Consider the following 20,471-nt stretch of genomic DNA (forward strand, 5'->3'; position numbering starts at 1 on the left):
CCATCCATCCCTGTGCCAGGGGGGCCCTTGCTTACCTGGGTCAGTGGTGACACCAGCCAGCTCCAGGGCTTCCTGCTTGATCTTCTCTGGTGTGCTCAGCTTCTCCTTCTGTAGCTTTTTCTTCTCGGCTGCTGCCTTCCTGGCTTCCAGCTGCCGTTGGCGGCAAGACTTGGCAGGCTCGGGCAGACGCCGGACCTCTCTAGGGAATGCTGTGAGCACCTGGATGGCCCCGCTGCTCACCTTGGCATTCTGGTTCTCCTCACTGCCAAACTCATCCGTGCTGGCCATCTTGTACAGGGGCAGCACGTGCAGCTGCTCATCCTCAGGGATCTGGCCCACGCAGCGATTGTCTTCCTTGGTCAGGGTGCAGACCTGCCCCGCACGGGAGAGAAGACGTGGGGTTGGAGTACATGCAGGTCACCCACACACAGCCCTACCGCCCTGGCCCATCACACCCTCATGACCGCTGCTCCCGCCACCGCTCCATCAACGGGCTAACGTCTTCTCCCTGAATCCTCACCACTCAGCTCCTTTGCTTCTAAGGTAACCTCTCTCTTTATTAAAAACGACCTCAGAAAAAATAGTTATAAGCATTAGTTACACACACGTGGACTTGTATGTAATACTTTTGGACTATGTAGGACCATATACACAATTTTTTTAAAAAACATTTTAAAAACCATAGTGCAAGTATTTATTGTGTATGAATCTTCTAATATCATTTACTTTGTTTTCCCCTGCTTATATTCCAAGTTCAACTGGTCCTCAGCCTTTGCCTTCCCTTCTCCAATACCCCACGTGATAAACAACCAGCAAAGGTCAAATACAACAAAGGGTGAGACATGATGGGAACCGCCTCTGTCCCTAACACACCTAAGGAACTTTACAAATGTCAAAGACAGCAGCTATGATTAAAAAGGAAACAGTAAGGACATAAACAGGACACCCTCAAAGGCGAAGTTAAGAGGCAAGAGGGGCTGGAGAAACGACTCAGCAGTAGCTGCTCTTCCAAAGGTCCCAAGTTCAATTCCCAGCAACCATATGGTGGCTCACAACCATTTGCAATGGCAACCATTTATAATGGCGTGCAGGCTCTGTATGCAGATAGGGCACTCACATACATAAAATAAAGAAATAAAGAGGAAGAGAAACAGAGGAAGATTCTCAGTCCCTTTAGTCTGTAAGAGGCCCACCTTGTTGATCCAGCAGTCAGGATCCTGTGTTTTAGGAAACAAACAAGTACTAAAGCTTGCAACTGCCAGCTTTCCCTGGAAACACCAGAAGCCGCCATTTTTGAACAGAGCTGCAGGGACCCCCATGGCATACGGACGGCGTCTGTGGGGGGACTGGCTAAGTAGCTGATATCAGAGCCACACATGAAGGTCCGACACATTTCAAGATAAATCTACACCCGCGGACACAGAAAGCCAACTAGAAACATGGAGGAAAAGCGTGCCACAGGCCAGCAGGCAGACACACTGTGACCCCATACAGCTTGTGTGGCCACGGTCCCCCCCCCCAGGAGCAGGGAAGCCACCAAATGCTGACTGCCATTATCTCTATTAAGATTTCAGACAAGGGCTCTTAAAAGGGCTTGTTTCTCCGAACTGTGTGTGTCTGTGTCTGTGGGAATGTATGCCGTGTGTCACAAAGGCCAAGAGGGCCTCAGGTCCCCTGAAGCTGAAGGTGGTTGGCTGAGAGACAGACTGAGGGCCTTTGGAAGAGGCGCCGAGTGCTCTTGACTGCTAGGCTATGTCTCCAAGTCCTGACTCCGAAGTGTTTACACTGAGGGGTTGAGGCAGGTGGTTCAGTGCATAAAGCTATTGCTGTGCAAGCTGAGGACCTGAGCTCGAGCCCCTACGACCCAAACAGTAAGCCAAGCACGGGTGGGGTTCATCTTACTGGCCATTCAGACTAGCCTAATTGCACAGTTCCAGGTTCCAAAAAATAACACTAAAACCCCTAAAGGTAGACTGCTTCATAGAACGCCAACGGTTGACCTTTGACCTCATGCACACTTGAAAGCACATGTGCACATAGCTGCCCACAACTACAGTCCACTTGCATACACACACGTACCAATCTAACGCATGAAAGCCTGTAGAAAGTTTTGCTACTGGCAGTTAACCCTTTAGTGAAGACTGTGTGAGTTGAAAGCTTACATGACCTCCCAGTGCTCTTGCGCCTTCCTATTCCCGAGTGCCCCCACCATCTGGTTCTCTTCATCTTAGAGAGCCTGTCCTTTCTAGCACTTCAGGTCTGGGCCCCCAGCCTTCTCCTACAGCCTCTCCAGCCCCCACCGCCCTGTCTGAAGCGGACCCAGCTGAAACGCAAGCATAGTAGTGGTGGCATTCCCTTGAGGGTCTCCACCTCAGTCAGCCCTGCCTGCCTCCCTGCTTCTCCCACACACGCATGTCTCTGCAGACCCATTCACGCTCTTTAAACCTTTTTTTTTTTTCTTATTCAGGTCATGCAGCCTAGCAGGCAAACCTGGTCCTAGTAGTCTCTATTGCTGTGAGGATTTTCTGTGAGGAAGGGCAGGAGTCGGCTATCTAGGTAACACTGCCTAGGGCTCCAAGAATATGGTCTCTACATGCCTCCCTATGCCTCCCAGAGCCATTAGTTGGCCCCCTCCACTGGACCAGGCTTTCTTACCACAGTGCACCCATTGTAGAGGTTATGTTGGTCCTTGTGGGCGTGGGCACAGAAGTCCATGCAGGCTGTGACCCCCGAGAAGGGCCGCCCTTCCTTCCGTCCAAGGCGGCAGTCGATCGCCACATCCTCATTGGTCACCTGTATGAATGGCCAAGAACAGCTGTTCAGGAGGCTGCACCTGGGGTCCAGGTCTTAGAGAGAAGCAGGTTAAAGATCACAGCTGTCTCATGAATCTGGGCCATGGGAGGAAGGTTTCCCAGTTGAGAGGCCCTGGCCCTGAAGGAATCGCTCTCTCCTTGGTTAGCTCAAGCATGCTTGCCTAGGCAAACAGGAACTCAAGCCTCTGTAGAGGAAGCTAAGATAGAGGCACTAGAGGATTACAAAGGAGGAAGATGGGAATTGGGAACAGACCGGAGAAGCACAGCATCTCATCGACGCGACGCACACAATGGCTCCAGGAGACTCGAGGCTGAGCCCTTTACGAATACAAAGGACCGCACTCCCACTGTCCAACATCAGGAACAATGGCATGCGGGAAGAAAGAGCCTGGCGCTAGTACCTGGTTCTGATAGGCCTGGGGGGCCAGTCGCTTGTACAGGGGTGCAACTTCAGTGGCCAGGTCCTGGAAGCTGTTCCGGAGCACCTCCTCCTGCAGAGAGAACAGTGAGGTATATTCAGAACTGCATTCACCGGCAAACTCCTGCCAGAAACGAGCCCCACCAGAACCATTGCTGGGTGCCACTGGAAAGGCAGGAAGCCAAGTATCTGCAGGGTTTCGGTGCTCCTCTGTTGTGTCTGTTTTAAAGCTGGGGACACTGAGGCTCACCAGGAAAAGCCAGGGCTGGAAGGTGCAGTCACCCTCACGGCTAAGCTACGGTCAGTCACGCACATTCCCGTCCAGGACAGGACAGCGGGCCCTGGCTTTCAGAGCTGAATACAATGGTCTCAGGTGCGCTGCCGTGGGCGGGGTCTTTCAGGAGGTGTGGATCTGTTCCCACATTAGAGAAAGTAGAAACTGTCCGGCCTGCGGTGCAGATTTACAGTCGGCCTGGCCCGGAGCCCGTTGCTAGCCAGGTGTCAAGACAAATCCAAAGCCCTGGCTGCTCCAGCTTTCTGAAACGCAAGTTAGTGACAAACTAGGTCTCTCAGTGGCTCCAAGTGGTTCCTGTACTAGAGAGCCACCACTGTGTGCAGCAGCATCAAGAAGGCTCCGCCACAGCTTACACCAAGTGGTGGCTGTCCTCTCACACGGAGCGGCAGCATGCCTGTTGCCTCTCTGGCTTTACGCAGGCCTGTAGGGACTTGAGGCCATGAGCATAAACATGCACCATTTATGAAGAAGGGATCAGCAGCAAGCTGAGAAGCTGGGAACATGGCGCAGTCAACAGTCACTGCAACCCACATGACGCTGTGTCGGGCCTGGCCACCGCTCTGACAGCTGTCTGGGGGCTGCCACCAGCTCAGGCAGGCCAAAGTAACACGGCTTCAAGGCAAAGGCTCCTGAGCTGGGGAAGCACAGGCCCGGGAGGGACCCTGCCTCCTTCCCTGTGAAGTCCTGCTAGGTCTGAGCAGGTCACTGTAGAGTAGGCAATGCTGCCTGGGCAAATGGGTGGTCCCGGGATAACAGACACACATGAACCCAGCACACAGCAAGTGCTCAGGACACGGCGACTGACAGAACCAGGGATGGCTCTTGGAGAAAGTAAGCCATCGCATCTTTTTATTGCTGGCAAGTCTTAGGCCCTGGAGCTCTTCAACCCACTGAGGCAGCCACATTTGCTGCTTCAGGAGGAGGGGATCCTAGCTTACAAAGAGCTATCAAATAAGAGCATTTTATGCTTACAAAATCATCTAAAGGTTTTCTGATAAAAAAAAACTGAATTTGGAAAAAAAGATTTTTATATGTGTGTATTTATGGCATGTGTGTATGCACAGGTGTCTGCAGAAGCCAGAAGAGGGCATTGGCACTCTGGTGCTGGGCAGGAACTCGGGTCATTTGGAAGAGCAGCCAGTGCTCTTAACCATCTTTCTAATCCCTGAAAATGGTTCATTTTACTTATGGAGAACAAAACCATGAAGATGTTTACATGGGCTATGGTGCACAGAAGAGGTGGCCCAGTGGATGGCCCTGTCCTCAGCAGAGTGGGAAACCCTTCCAGTACTCAGAGATTTGAGTTCTGGAAGGCCAGACTGGCATCAGTGTGCCAGGAAGCCTGAACCCCAGGGGAGAGACCAGTCCCCTGACCACACCCACTAGGGGCACAAGCAGGAAGGAAGGGAGCAGAGGTGAAAAGCCAGTGTGTCCATTCTGCTCTGGCCATTGCAGCATGGAGCACAGAAAATATGGCAAGGGAGAAATGGCCTCAGCTGGCACTCACAGATGCTACACCCTTGGTGGAGGCTGCAGTCCAGGCCCAGAGGGCCTTGTTGTATTGGGACAGGGATAAAAGAGAGGTCCTGGAAGGGAAGCCAGGGCGAGAAGCCATGGAGATGAGGCCTCTTCATAACCCTGTGTGTGTGCACCACAACAGGCTCCCAGCCCGGGACGGAAAGGGCCCAGATGGCTGCATGAACGGCCCCAAAGTCTGCCCAGCCCTGGGGGAGAAAGGGATACCCCACCAAGCCCTTCCTCCTCTATCCCTACACCCCAAAAAATGTCCCATAAGAAACAACCGGATCAAATGCAGATGAAATATCTGCTTTTGCAACCGAAGCATTCAGAGTAAGTCCTTTAAAGCTGCTGTGTACGTGGCAAGAGTCTGAGGATGTAGCTAGCAGCCCTCAGTTTTCCCCCCACCTGCTCTTTCTCAGCAGGGTGAGGCTACCAAAAACCCAGGCCAAGCAAGATAGGCTTTCTGCGCATTTGTGGCGTAGCCGGCCAGTCCTACCTCTGCAGAGCTGTTAAGGGTGCAGGTGGGGAGGGGTGTATGCCCCAAACGCTCTCCTCACCTCTTTGGGATTGTCCCCCGTGAGGCGGAACTTGCGTGGTGTTTTGCTCCGAGCATACTTGCAGCCGTTGAAGTACATGCTCCAGGAACAGCCGAAGGAGAAGGAGGCACCGCAGGTGTTGGGGTCTTTGCCTTGGCAAGCGCAGGTCCGGCTGCAAGGTACAACACAGGCCAGGCATGCAGATGTGGTCTCTTTGTTAACACTACTGGCATCCACTAGTGACAAGAAGTCCTCTTTCCAGCCCACAACTCCAAGTTTCCCAGCACGGTTGTCCTCTGAGCACTCCTGCTTAGTAAAGCATGCCTGTCCAGAAGGCTACACAATGTATGAGTCTAGCAGGGACACTCTTGCAGAGGCAAACTTAGAGGGACAGGAAAGACACATTGTTGAGGGCTGGGGGAAGGGCTGTAGATGAGGGGTACAGGGTTCTGCATGCTTGCACATGTGCGCATCAACTTCAGGAATTACTCTCTCCTACCATGAACTCAGGTGGTCAGGTAATCACCTCTCCCCACTGAGCCATCCCATGAACCCCTGGTTCTCAATTTTGACTAGGCAACATGACTACAGATATTTATCAAAATCCTCCAAACTTCTGGGGTTAGTAGAGAATGCCTTTAAACCCAGAAGTTGGTCTGGAGGCAGAAGAAGGCAGATCTCCCCAAGTCTGAGGCTACCCTGGTCTACATAGCTAGTTCCAAACCAGCGAAGGCTACAATAGTAAGATCTTGTCTCAACAAAAATAAAACAAAACCCTCTAAACTATATACCTAAAGGGTAACTTTACTGAGACTAAATGCATCTCAAGGAAGGGATAGGAAAATCCAGTGAAGACAGGTCAATGTTGATCTGGGGCTGCAGCAAAGCTGGAGCTCAGGTTGCCCGGTACCCCAGTGCCTGCTGCCCATTACCCAGGACCCCGTGGCCGCATCCCCCACCACCGCCACGCCAGCACATACTCATCATTGAGGCCGCATCTCCGGCTGGTAGGGTTCCCATACTTCCGGAGGGTGTCGGTGAGCTCCTGGTAGAGGGTGTCTCCAAGGCTGCGAGGGATGCCCTCCCAGGCCAGGATCAAGATGACAATCACCGCGTTCTCACAATGGTGGCCCGCCCGATGCCGCACCAGGCACAGCAGCTTCTCCTCCAGTGTGTGTCTTCGGATCACCTGCAGAGACATGGGACTGAGCTATGACCCTGCGGGGGTGCACAGCTCTGCACGGTGCACGCCCCTCACCACCCCACAGACGTGGAGTTATGGGGCTTTAGGACAGTGCCGTCAGGGAAGAAGAAACAGCAAAATAAAAAAACCACGACGAAGTCTAAGACGTTTGTGAGCAACAAATGAAACTGTGGGCTGGAAACAGAGACTGTTACGATGTCCCAGGGAGTGTGTGTGTTCACACGCAGAGCATAACACTGTGGAAAACAGTCAGGCGCCTCCAAAATACACCGCACGGCTGTGTGGGCGTGGAGGTCAGAGAAGGACCGGGGCTGCAGACAGATGTGGTCTCCCTGCCACCCAGCTGTGGAAAGGGGCCTGACACAAAGTTGGGCATCAGTGGGGACATCTGCTCCCCAAAAGCTGGAAAGCCTAGCTCTGCTTAACCAGACAGGGGGTCCCAACCCAGGGTACTTGAGCTTTTCCAACCCAGCACAGCTAGCTTCTCAGTTTGTAGGAACAAAAGGGAAACGAGATCTTTACAAATCCTATCATCCTGCTCTTCCTCTCAGACAGAATCTTACTATGTAGTCCTGGCAGGTCCTGAACTTACTGTGTAGACCATGTAGACCTGGAAAACACAGAGATCTGCCTGCCTCTGCCTCCCCTGTGCCAGGGTTAAAGGCACGTGCCACTGCACTTGGCCAAAAACTTGAAGATTTTCTTCACTTGAATACTTATGTGCATGTATCTGCGCGCTTCCCGAGATTTTGTGAGCCCTATGGGTACAGCTGGAGCCCCCATCAGAGCAGCAGAACTTTGAACGTCCGAGCCATCTCCCCTTTTAAAGCCACAGGTTCCCCACTCTTTAGTACTACGGTAAAATAAGCATAACATAAAGCTGCCGTGTCTGGCATGTATTTTGGTGGCTGTCGGCTCATTTACCAAGTCTCACAGCTGCCATGTCTTCTAGGGAACTGGTTCTCAACCTTCCCAATGCTGCGGTCCTTTAACACAGTTCCTCATGTTGCGGTGACCCCAACCATAAAATAAATGCTTTGTTGCTGCTGCATAACTGTTATTTTGCTGTTATTAATCTGTAATGTGAATAGACGATATGCAGGGTAACTGATCCTTGACCCCCAAAGGGTCAGGACCCACAGGTTGAGAACACTGGCATACCACTCCTACCCCCGTAGGCTGAAACTTCACTCATGGAACAGCAATGCTCCAACTCCCTAAGCTCTGACGCGCCTCAACCTCTGAGATCACTTTTGTTAATTAAAATTTTCTTTTTCAGCCTTTATTTAGCGTGTCTGGGCATGCCCACGCAGGTCAAAGGATAACTTCTAGCAGCTATTTCTGCCCCTTGTTACCTAGTAAGATCTAGGGACGGGACCAGGTGCAAGTGCCTCTGCCCACTGAGCCATCTTGCCAACCCTACACTTTGTTTTGTTGTTGTCCTTTTGATTGGGCCAAGAATTGTAGCGAGGGTCTTGTACATCCTAGGCAAGCACTGTTACTGAGCCCCATTCCCAGCCCTTCAGCATTGCACTTTGTCTCTGTAACCTGCCTATGAAGCACCTCACGTACGTAGACTCGTACGCACTGTAACTGCCGACTGGCAGTGCTCTCAAGGTGTTCTGTTTGTGGCAGCATGTTTCATGACCTCCTGCAAATACTGACAGAACATCCTGCATGCTGAACGACACACAGCCCCGATCATGAGGTCTTGGTCCAAGGCAGGGACATAATGATGTCATCCTCCACGTCCTGCCAACAATCAACTATCATTTTTGAAGTCGTGTCTTGGAACTCAGAAGCACACAAACAGGACACTAGGCCAACTGCTGCTTCAAGACTCTGAAGGGTTGCGTGGCTCCTGGCCAGGGCCCTGACATGTGTCCGCAGATGCTGACATGACAGTGGTCCCTGGCCAAACTCTGCTCATTGTCTCCCTGTGGCTGGTGTCACTCTCCAGGTGGGTTCTCTGAAGAGGCGCCTCCCTTGCACATTAGACCTTTTCCTGCAACGGCCACCTCCCATGGGTGAGGCGGCAGCGCGCTTCTTTGCGCGTCTCTAAGAAGCACTGGGTTCTTCTGGGCAAAGCTCTACAACAATGGCTGGGAAGTGCTGAAAAAGTATGTGGTGACTGAAGCTCAGATGTGTTATTTGTATTAAACTCGGAGATGCGGAGGCAAGGGGTGGGCCCGGGGAAGATGGTGGGTGGGCAGGTGACATCCGAGTCAGCCACACAGACATCCCTGCAGCCTTCCTGCCTTTGCCCCTGTGGCCCTCCTCACCAGAAGTGCTTCTCCTCCTTGGGCCACTTAATGCTCGGGGCCCTGTTCATGTCTGTGTTCCAGGCTAACCCAGCCTCAACATTCAGCCAGTCCCTCCCTCAACTCCTGCAACAGTAGCATCACAGCTGTCTCTTGGTTAAATCTTTTGTCTCCAGGTCTCTGTGACCTCTCCTCCAGGGTGCCTAGGCCACCGAACATGAACCAGCTACCAAGAACCCAGCTCACTCTCCGCCAGCTCTGTAGCAGCAGACACCCACGATTTCAAGAGCTGTGAGTGGGCCAGAAGGTCAAGGCTGAGTGACATTCTCCCTGCCCAGGCAGGCACCTAGGATCCCTGCTCAGAGGCAGGTAAGAATCAAGCCTTGTCATCACACCACTTCAGCTTGACTCATGGAGGTCAGCCATCAGTGTTTTCCCTGGCTTCCAGGACACTGGCCACATATAAAAAGAGGAGCCAACATCCTTGGCCTGAGGATGGGGTAGCTAATAATGGGCCAGGCCAGCAGCATCCCCAGGTCCTCTCTTCCTACAGCTACAGTCTTTACCCAGAGGTCACACACAGTAAAGATTAACACAGTTCCCACAGCACAGAATGCCTGGTGCTGGCACGTGAGGAGGACAAAGACGATCAGCTGCCACAGGGTCACTGTCTCTGCCTATTTCCTACTCATCTGCCCTGCACTGGCTGCAACCTGGGCCCAGGGGACAAGAATGGTCAGGCACACTTAGCTGTGTGTGCCAACACTCACCCACTTGGCGATAGGACAGCCTCGAGAGCTCTTTCCCTCCTTCCCCGTGTAGATGACCTTCTCGATCCGGATAGCTTTTCCCTTTTCTCCATACCTAGAGAGGAGACAGAAGCCACATCAGCACAATGAACACCAGAGAACATGCAATGTCAGGAGGGAGGGCCCCAGGGTTCTTCAGCCCAGGCTTCTGGCTACTGTGGGGCAAACAGAGAAGGGGAAAGGTTGAAACTGTAGCCACTCTGTGCTCATAGGCTTTGCAGTGCTTACACCCAGTCTCCTAGGCTTGGCTCATCCTTTCCTCTGTTCCTGTCCTTGCCTGTCTCTGTCCTCAGGCAGAGAGACACTTAGGCAGAACAGCCTCTGACTACTTCTGACCCTTGATGAAGTCACAAGAACCCACAGATATTTGCAGTCAGCCTTGCTGGCCGAGGACCTCTGATTAACTACTTACAAACTCAGCATACAAGTGGAAAACAATGTGTTTGCATAGCTTATTGACCTCTCATGACCATCCCATCTGAAGGCAAGGGTGTTAGGAGAGTGCCCGCCAAGCAGGGGCTGGCACACAGTGGACAAGGCCGCCCTGCGCACGCGCTCTTCCTGGGAGGCTAGGCCTCAGGAAAAGACAAAGACAAAGGCCTCTGATGTCATCTACTCCACCACACCATGCTTATGGACACAACTATGACCATGAACATGGATCACACAAAGACATGGGGCAAGGCTGCCAATGATCAGGCAGCCACTGTCTAGCTACATAAGTGTGGCCAAGTTACAGAGCTTGTCTAGGCCTCAGTCTTCTCATATGTAAATCAGACACAGGGATGGTAGGGACAGCCCTATCTCCCTGGCTTGGTAGTATACACGCATTACTTAAAGTGCGCCAAGCATGAAGGAGGAACTCAGCAGACTTCTTAACAGTATAAAAGCCATCTTTTTTGGTCGTTTATTTTGGGGTTGGTTTTGTTTTGTTATGGTTTGGTTTTTCAAGACAGGGTTTCTCTGTGTAGCTCTGATGGTCCTGGACTAACTTTGTAGACCAGGCTGGCCTCGAACACACAGCGATCCGCCTGCCTCTGCCTCCCTGAGTGCTGGAGTTAATTGGATACATCACCACCCCTGGCTGCCATCTTCTTTTTGATTGATAACTTTTCAAAATCTTCTGCACACAGGGTTATTTGCCATCCTGGCCTGTGCACTCTTCTAGTCTCCCTTTACTGACTGAGCTCCTGACAAGCTATGGGCGTCTCTGCTCACCCTGGGCTTTACTGAGGGAGTTTCCAGCCATCTCTCAGTACGGGACACAGACTTCTTTCCTTTGAAGAGTGTGCTGAGGATCTCCCTTTAGGATCTAGGACCTTTAACTAGCCATCCCTCAATTAACTTAGGCAATGCCTCTTTAACATCTAAGGAGACAGATGACTAAGCATTTTTTCCTTTGGTCTACAAACATGATATTTTTTAAAAGATTGATTTACTCTATGTATGTAGGTGTCTGTATGAGTTTGCACCCCTGTGAGAATATAGAAGCCCTTGGAGCTGGAATTACAGGCATTTGTAGGCTGGACGGCTTGCTCTGTGGGTGCAGAGCTCCAAACTCTGGTCCTTGTGATTGCAAAGCAGGCACTCTGCTAAGCCATCTCAAGCTCCAACATGGACAAGTTTTCTAAAAAGATTAAATAAAAATATCCTTGTATTCCATAGTGAATTCAGTTTGATCAGGACATTTAAGTGAGCCATTTAATAAGACATACTGCCATCCCAAGGTCAGCAGTTTTAAGACACCCCATTTTTCATCTTATCTGCGCCACGCAATGACTCATTAGACCCCAGAACCAACCCAGCAACAGCATTGGTGTTGGATACAGCTCAGTGGTACAAAAGTTGGTATCCTTAATCTGCTCTTGGTCTGTAATTTCTCTGTACACACACACACACACACACACACCCCTTGCCTTTAACAAAGTGTCTTGTGGAAAAAGCAGCGGCCAAAGTGCTTTCCCCACTCTGTACTGATGGTTTTCCAACATACATATTTTTGAGACAGTTTCACTATGTAGCCGAGGCTGGCCTAGGAACCCAGTCCTCCTGTCCTTAGATTCCTAAGGGCTGGGATTACAGGCATACAGCGAGCCCCGCCAACACCTAGATGTCTTTTTCAAAAAAGCTTCCTTGTTGCATTTCCCTGTTTGAAAAGGAAACAGAGTTTCTTTTCAACACTGAGGTAAGTTGTCTATCTCGCTCAGATCTTAGGGAGGTGGGGGGAAGGGATGTGCTTCTGACCACGTTAGCAGGCTGAGGGATGCCGGTCCCTTATAGGAAGCGCTTGCAGACACCATTCAGCACCTCTGTAGTCAGACCTGACAGCGTGGCTTTTGTTTGGTGCCTGGACAAGTCTCAGCTCAACAGGCTTTATCAGGACACAGCCCCCAAGGGCAGGCCTGGGACCTAGGTCTGTTAGGGATTCTTGTCAGGGCCCAGCATAAGGCTGCCACAGCTCTCACGGAGAGGGATATCGTGTTCCCCACAGGAGGGTGAGCTGAGGACACTGGTGCTGGCTTTCTGACCAGCTCCTTCCCCACTGTCCTGTCCTTCTGAGAAAGCCCCTCAGAATTTGAGCTGGAGAGCATAAAGAAAGGCCAAGTTGTTTAGCCAGCTAGATGCTTTTTTGTTCCTCTGGGGAGGTGGAGGGGGGCATGCCATGGTGTATGTGTGGAGGTCAGAGGACAACGTGGAGAGTCCTTTCACCATGAGGGTTTTAAGATTACATACACTGAGGCTTGAGGGCAAGGGCCTTTACCCACTGAGCCATCTTGCTGGCCCCTTTACTTCTAAGGAACAGAACTTGACAATCAACTCCTCTGGTTCTTTCTCCTTAGATGTCTTCTTCCTGCCCTATCGTGAAGAGTGTAAACTAGACTCTGCGTCTGCAAGGACGGGCTGAAGCTTCTCGAGGACAGCTAACAACTTGGCCTGTGGTTCTTAAAGGCTGGCCCAGGATCGTCAGCGGAGGTCTCACTGGGAGTCAGTAGGTAGGTAGGTAGGTTGGTTCTCAGGTCCCATCTAGACTCGGAATGGGCAGGTGCCCTGCCTGGGCTTTCCTAGTCCCTCAGCACCTTGACTCCTGCTCAAGTTTGAGAAGCGTTAAACCTGGGCTTCTCCAGGGCTGGCTCTAGCATGTGCATGAGATCAGTCTTCCCCAAATGAAAGGACCATGAGCAATGCAGGCTCTGCAATGCCAGGCTGCAGAGAACCCTTTCCTTGACAGAACCCCAAGGCTCTGTGGGGGGCCCACCCCCAGACTGGACCTTGACAACCAACTCTGTCAGTACCAGGACCTGATAAAACAATCCCACTGGGACATTTTAGAACCTGCTTTCACCTCCGCTTCCTCCTCCAGATCTGTACCCTATAGCCAAATGCCATCAAAACCTCCTTGATGTCAGCGAGTGCCCCTCCCAGACTTTGTCAAACCCAACAATACAGTCGTCCCCTGAAGAAGAAGTGGAGAGAGACACAGACAAAGTCAGCTGGGACAAGCCACAAATAACACCCTCATGAGAAATGCTTCCCTCCTTGTCCCAGAATAATAAGACATCTATAAGATAAACTCAGAAAAGAGAGGAAAGAGATCAGCTGCTATGCAAAATGTGACCACAGGCTTTGTGTGTTTGAGAGATGGGCCTGGAATAATTTGTCATATGGGAAACCAAATTAGCAGCGATTCCAAAGGGTCATGTCAGCAAGAATCAGGGGCGCCTGAGCAGACAGACTCACAAAGGTGAGCCCTCACAGTCCTCCTGGGGTGGGGTGAGTGGGCCCTGGCTCTCAACTCATTGGCAGCCAATATGAAGATGGAGGCACAACCTGCTCCATGACTCATGGGGTCCTTGCTGAGGAAAAAGCAAGCATTCCCAGATCTGGGAGTGGGGGTCCCTCCCTTGGATCCATTTCTGAAGAGTCTATAGTTGGCTGTTATTTTTCAGGCAGGGAGGGAAAGTCTACAATCTCAACACCACAGCTCCCTCCAAATCCTTGTTTCAGAAGATACTCTACTAAAATTAAAAGTTACTTTGAGAGCTGTCTGGGAATCTTATATAAAAATTTTAACATCTCTGCCCAAAAGAGTACAACCAAATGGAACTAAAACCAAAATCCCACTCTCCCAGCTCAACCCTGAGCGAGCAAAGCACCGCACTCCCTTACCGAAAGCACTGGGGAGCCTGGAGTGGCGGCTCACCCCAGCACCTGAGCGGTGGAGGCGAGGCGGGGGGGGGGGAACTAGGCGATCAGGGCCAGTGTCAGATACACAGTGAGGTCTGAGGTCTGCCTGGGCTGTCCAAAACGGTCTCAAACAAACTAACCCCACCCCAACAAAACAAAACAAAATCCAGCAATAAAATAAAAGTCATCATCCAAACGTGGCCTGGTGCAGTCTGCAAACTGTGGCAGGCACGCAAGGAGGCCCACAGCAAGGGCCTACAAACACACAGGAATCTAAGTCTCTTTTCCTCAGCTCAGGCGGGGCCCTTTAAATCAGGACTGCATTAGAGTGGGTCTTTGATCAAATGGCTTTTCTGATGGTTATTTTGCATAGAAACGTTTCCAGATGGCTTGGGGAATGAAGAATGATGGGTGCAGAACAGTGACCTCCATCCAGCTCAGCTTACAGCAGATACAGTCTCCATCCTGTTCCCTGCTGCACTGACAGGCTTAGCCCAGCTCCCCTTGACACAGAAGACATGTTTGTAGAGCCTAAGCCACTGAGCCTTCCGAGAAACGGTATGCATATGCACAAACAAAGGCGGAGCACCCCTGCTTTTGTTTTACTGAACATCCTAAGGGCCGGTTTTGAAAATAGCAGTGCACACAGGGCAAAGACTGTCCACCCTCTCCCGAGCATCGTAACAAACACTTCCGCTTCCACACCACTCCTACACTGCACTGTGTCCTTGTGCATTTCTGCTTCGTAGAGAAGAAAACTGAGTCACATGACTGCCCCAAGGGGACTCAGCGGTGAGCACAGGATCAGGCTGGGACCTGCCAGCTACAGCATCTGCGAGCTTCGCCGCAGAGCTACACCATACTCAAAAGACAGCAGCTCAGTACTACCACCTGCTGTAGCCTGTGCAGACCTTAAAAGCTCTTTGTGAGCCAGGAATGGTGGCACATGCCTTCAATCTCAGCACTCAGAAAGCAAAGGCAGATGGAGTGCTGAGTTTGAAGACAGCCTGGCCTACATAGGGAGTTCTAGGACAGCCAGGGAGACATTAAGAAAACCTGTCTTAAAACAAAACAAAACAACAACAACAACCCTATAAAAAGTCTTTATGTGAACAACTTCAAAAAAGATAAAAAAAAAAAAAAAAAAAGCTGTTAAATAACCCCACAAAAAAAATAGAGGCAGGCAGATCTCAGAGTTCAAGGCCAGCCTGGTCTACAGACTAAATTCCAAGACAGCCATGTCTTGGAAAATAAAACAATCAAACCAAAATACAAACAAAAGCCACACTCCAATTCAGTACTGAATTGGTAAACTCATGATACCTTCAACAACAAAAAAGCAAACAACAACAACAACAACAAAGAAGCCATAACTCAGCTCAGTCTTAAAGTGACCTAAAAACAATTGACCCACTTTTGTAGCCACATGAACCCTGGCCCCAAGTACCCAGAGTCTTTTCAGGGCTCCTTGGATAAATATGCAAGAATCCAGAAAATCAGGGCAGACCCCACTTACGACATAGTTTCCATGGGGGTGGGAAATCAAGAAACCCCCTGATGCCAACAGAACGTGAGCTCAGTCCTTTTGCGGGACATCGAGGGCATGAGGCGCGTGTTAAGCAACACTGTAGAAAAGTTATCCCAGGAAATCAGGCTGTGGGAAACTAAGTCCGCACGACAGAACACCACACAGCAGTGCTTCTTCAATAGAGCTGTTTTGGGGAACAAGGGAAGGGGTGGGGCACACGGAGGGCAGACCTACAGACAGAATGAAACCCAGGACAGGGTGTGAGGTTCCTGAATTGAAGCTGCCACCATCCAGATGTGGGGTTTCTCCCCGGTGCCCTCTGGCACATCCTATGGACTCAGGTGCTCGACATCCACATTCCACCATCACGCCCCACTCTCCCTCATGTCAGCATCACTCACCGCTCCTCCATGAGCTCCCGGATAGAGGCTACTGTGGGGCCAGATCCCAGGTGAGTGTAATATGGGCCTTCATCTTTCTCCACTATTTGTTCTGCAGAAATACCAAGAGCAAGCATTATTTGGAGACAATTAGGCAACACTAATTCAGAAAGGCAAACCACTAACAGAAAGTTAATAAGTATGTTCCCAACTGCTGTACAGACTGTGTTCAACCCGTATGAGGAAATACACAGTAAAATTAAATGCGCAAAACACACCCACCAAATGGTAAAATTTAGGAATCTGATAAAACCAAGTGTTGTCAAGACCATGGTCTAACCATTTGGAATTCAGCTCACCGTCAGCCAATAAACCTAAAGAGTCAGCAAGCTACCCCAGAACCACCACAGAAGGGAACCAAACTCCAGGGTTCACAGCAGTAGCACCTCCAAACACAAGTATCCATTAACAGACAAGGCAATAAATTAAATGTGGTGCCTCCAAAGCCATCAGGAGAGCATCACTTGGCCCCAGGAAGGAGGAAGTTCCTGCATGCAGTTCTGGATGGAAGACCTTAAATGTACTATACAAAAACTCCACCACTGAGGTATTAGTCCCAGGCCCCTTAAAGAAAATGTTACGACAGTGTGTTGCTACGTTACCCTGGCTAGATTTGCAGTTGAAACCCTCCTGCTTCAGGCTCCTGAGTAGGTATAGGTAAGTTACCGGTCTGTGCCCTCAGGACAAGCAGGGATGAAGTTCTGATACTGCTGTCTCATAGACAAACCTCAGTGAAACACACCAAACACAGCAAGGACATGGATGCATGCCTGGAACCCCAGTAATTGGGAGGATCAGGAGTTCAAGGACAGCCTTGGCTACATAGCAAATATCCCAGGCTACAAGAGACCCTGTCTCAGAGCAAAACTACAAATCTATTAAGAATTCAGCTAAATGAATTATCTAGAAGAGGCAGACAGGGTGCAAACGAGGTCATCCAGCGCTGAGAAGAGTGCAAGTGGCAGCTACTGTTTACGCGCACAGGGGGGTTGTTTAAGGTGGCAGAAAAGTTTTGGAAACAGACAGAGGTGTGAGAAGAATACAGCACATGTGTTTAATGACCCTAACTGCATGCACAATTACACATGATTACACGGCAACTTTTGGTTAGATATATTTTACCATAGTTAAAAAGAAAACAGGAATTGGGGCTGGCAATTTGGTTCAGTGGGTCAATGTGCTTGTCATTAGGCCTGGAGACTTGAGTTCATCCCTGGAACCTACATAGTAGAAGGAAAGAATTGACCCCAGCAAGTTCTGACCTTTGCAACTGCATATTCCTCATCATAACAAGTAATAAAAAGCTGGGCAGTAGTGGTGCATCCCTTTAATCCCAGCACTAGGGAGGCAGAGGCAGGCTGATGTCTGTGAGGTCGAGCCCAGCCTGGTCTACAAAGTGAGTCCGGGACAGCCAAGTCTACACAGGGAAACCCTGTCTCAAAAAACCAAAACCAAACCAAACCAAAAGTAATAAAAATTTAAAAATAAATAGAAACAAAGTACTGATGCATGTTGACATTCATGAGGCCCGAGAACACTGTTAAGTGACAGAAGCCAGAAGGACCCCACACGATATGATGACATTCATGCAAATTTCCCCAAAGATAAACGTGTAACCACAGAGAGAACGGTGGCTGGAAAGGAAAGAGGCGGAGTGGGAGCTTAGCCAACACAGGGTCTCATCTGGGCAGGGAAGTATTGCAGAGCCAGAGCTGGTTGTACAGTGTGCGCACATCACTAACTTTAAAATGGCTAATTCCATGCTGTTTGAGGTTTGTCTGCTAAAATAAAACGAACTGTTGACTCATGTACCCTTTTAAATGAGTTTAAATGAAATTTTCAAAGTGAAAGAATCAGACTCCAAGAGCAATAACCACTTTGGACAGGTGTTCTGAATAGATACTGCAAGGGACAGGCAGACTGTGAGCCACACATACTTAAGGCGGGTAAGCTCGGCTCCTGTCAAAGGAGACAACTATGCGCAACAGAGGAAGGAAACTGACGGAGCCCACTGAGGAGGATTTGGGAGCCCCGTGAGTAGGGTGCCAACACTAGTCTTTCACTCCTAAAAGTAGGCGATTACAAAAGACAGTTAACATGGCAGTATGTTAAGGTGCATGAGATTAATAGTTACTAATGATTAATTACAAAAAAGAAAGTTTGTTGTTCTCTTTTAAACAAGTAAAACCTGGGGCCAGTGAGATAGCTCAATGACCTGATAACCTGAGTTTGATCCCTGGAACCCATGTGGTAAGAGGAAAACAGCTCCTACAAATTGTGCTCTGACCCCAGTGACACACACACACACACACACACACACACACACACACACACACACACACCCCTTTAGAGTAAAATGTTGTTTCAAGTCATCATTTGTTATCTGATTTCCTAAGAAATTCTGTCACACACATCAAAACATGTATGAATTTTCACAGTATTCTTAGCAGTGTTAAAGTGGGAGCAATGTGCAAGGTTAGAAGGGCTGTGCCCAACCGGGTAAGCTCAAGTCTGAACCCCAGTGTGATGACGTCAAGAAGTGAGGTTTCCAAGAAGTAACTAGGCCATGAAAGTGAGCCTTCGAGCTGAAGAGATGACTTAGTAGTTAAGATCTCTTATGCAGGAGATCAGGGTTCAGTTGCTGACATCCATACTGAGCACTGCTGGCTATAATTCTACCCAGAGAGCATCTACATGCCTGTGTTCTTGCTCTCTCTTTGCACAATCCTTCCAAGAGACACAGTCTGGAGAGGTGGCTCAGTGGGTAAGGAGTTGTTGTGCAAACTGAGTTGTGAGCTCCCAGTAACCATGAAGCAGTTGGGGATGGCAACTAGTGTCTATAACCACAACTTAGGGAGCTGGGATGGTGTGTGGTGTGCCTGTGTGCACGCTCACTGGCCAGCCAGCCTAGCCAAACTGATGAGCTCCAGGCTCACTGCAAGACCTTGTCTCCAAAACAAAAAAGGTGGGAACAACCAAGAAGTTATTGGAGATTGACTTCTGGCCTCCACACACGCACACATGATCACACCCACACCTGCACAGAAGTCTGAATTATTCTGCTTGCTCCCTGCTCCGGACTAGGTGAATTACATCAGACAAGAGTCTATGTCCCAGTTCCCGGCTCTTTGAGCGCATCAACCTTGGGGTTTTCAGCTGATAAGCTGTGAGAATGCTGGCTTAGGCTGTCCAGTGTGTGGTTAGGCTTTAACAGCACACACTGGCTAACATATACTCGAAACCCAGCAACAGTGGAATGGATAAAGAAAACATAACAGTCAAACAGCTGGGACATCGAGTGAGCACCTTCAATCGGAGAGCCACAGCCTACTACCACAAGACCACAGTGAGGGACCGAAGCCCAAGACTGAACCAGCAAAACCAGACTCCATCTAAATATTCAAAGCTACATGTGGCTAAACCATGCTGCTTAGAAATCCACACAGAGGTGGCAAAATGAGACGGGACATTCAAACAATGAATTCTGACCTTCAGAAAATGCCATTTTCAAAAGAAAAGCAAGAATGGCATTGCTACAGTAGTCAAGACAATGGTTTCCTGGGGTTTCAGGGACAGGAAAAGGATGGGAGGGGAACAAAGGAGCCGAGGGACCAGGCATGGCCTAGATCTTGAAGTATATGGTGGGGATGTGGGCATTCATTTTTATACATTTTCATGGAACTGTAAATGAAGGCTTTACAAGCTGTCCTGTGAGTCAAAAAGCCACAATTTTATAATGTGAAACTGTTAAAAGTCTAGGGGGCTGGAGAGATGGCTCAGCAGTTAAAAGCGCTTGCTGCTCTTCCTGAGGACCTGGGTTCAGTTCCCAGCACCCACAGGCAGGATCATAACGATCTGTAACTCCAGTTCTAGGATATCTGATGCTCTCTTCTGGCATCCATGGGCACCAAACATGAATGTGGCTCACAGACATACATTCAGGCAAAAAATCATTTGCATAAAATAAATAAAAAAAATTTATAAGCTAAGTCCATATTCACTTTGTATAGAACGTTATACTCTGTTTTACGATAGATATAAGACACACACACAGTTACTCCCTTTAAAAAGCAGTTGTTTCTGCTGGACAGACACATGACCCACACAAGCTACCCTCATGGCATTTCACACCAGGGAGAGATGAAATTTTCAACGCTTGATTTTGGAACAACTGGGTAAAATTATTTGATACATAGTTAGAAATGTAAAGCCACCTCCCACTGGCTCTCGATTCCCCCCTCCAGAAAAAAACAAACAAACAAACAAACAAACAAACACAAGTTGAAAATGGCCCAGAGTTTAAGAGCACTTGCTGCTCTTCCAGAGGGCCGGAGTTCACCCCACCCCCAGCACCCTTACAACTGCCTGTAATTCCAGCTCCAGGTTATCCGATGCCCTCTGAGGGCAGATACATACACACACACACACACACACACACACACACACACACACACACACACA

At 49.8% G+C, this 20,471-nt stretch overlaps 1 protein-coding gene across 2 annotated transcripts in view; it reads right to left on the bottom strand.

Annotated features, from left to right (window-relative positions):
- Tet3 (tet methylcytosine dioxygenase 3) overlaps positions 1-20,471 on the bottom strand; it is a 94,210-nt gene that overhangs the window by 7,916 nt on the left and 65,823 nt on the right. For both annotated transcript variants that reach the window (XM_055596391.1, XM_055596392.1), the window contains exons 4-10: positions 15,972-16,062; positions 9,819-9,912; positions 6,564-6,772; positions 5,605-5,755; positions 3,215-3,304; positions 2,656-2,793; positions 36-372 (exon numbers count right to left, since the gene is read on the bottom strand). In XM_055596391.1, the coding sequence (XP_055452366.1) occupies positions 36-372; positions 2,656-2,793; positions 3,215-3,304; positions 5,605-5,755; positions 6,564-6,772; positions 9,819-9,912; positions 15,972-16,062 (1,110 nt within the window). The remainder of the gene's footprint in view (positions 1-35; positions 373-2,655; positions 2,794-3,214; positions 3,305-5,604; positions 5,756-6,563; positions 6,773-9,818; positions 9,913-15,971; positions 16,063-20,471) is intronic.

The sequence above is a fragment of the Psammomys obesus genome, unplaced genomic scaffold, assembly GCF_907164565.1.
Source record: "Psammomys obesus unplaced genomic scaffold, mPsaObe1.curated_primary_1811, whole genome shotgun sequence".
In the NCBI taxonomy this organism is placed as follows: domain Eukaryota; kingdom Metazoa; phylum Chordata; class Mammalia; order Rodentia; family Muridae; genus Psammomys; species Psammomys obesus.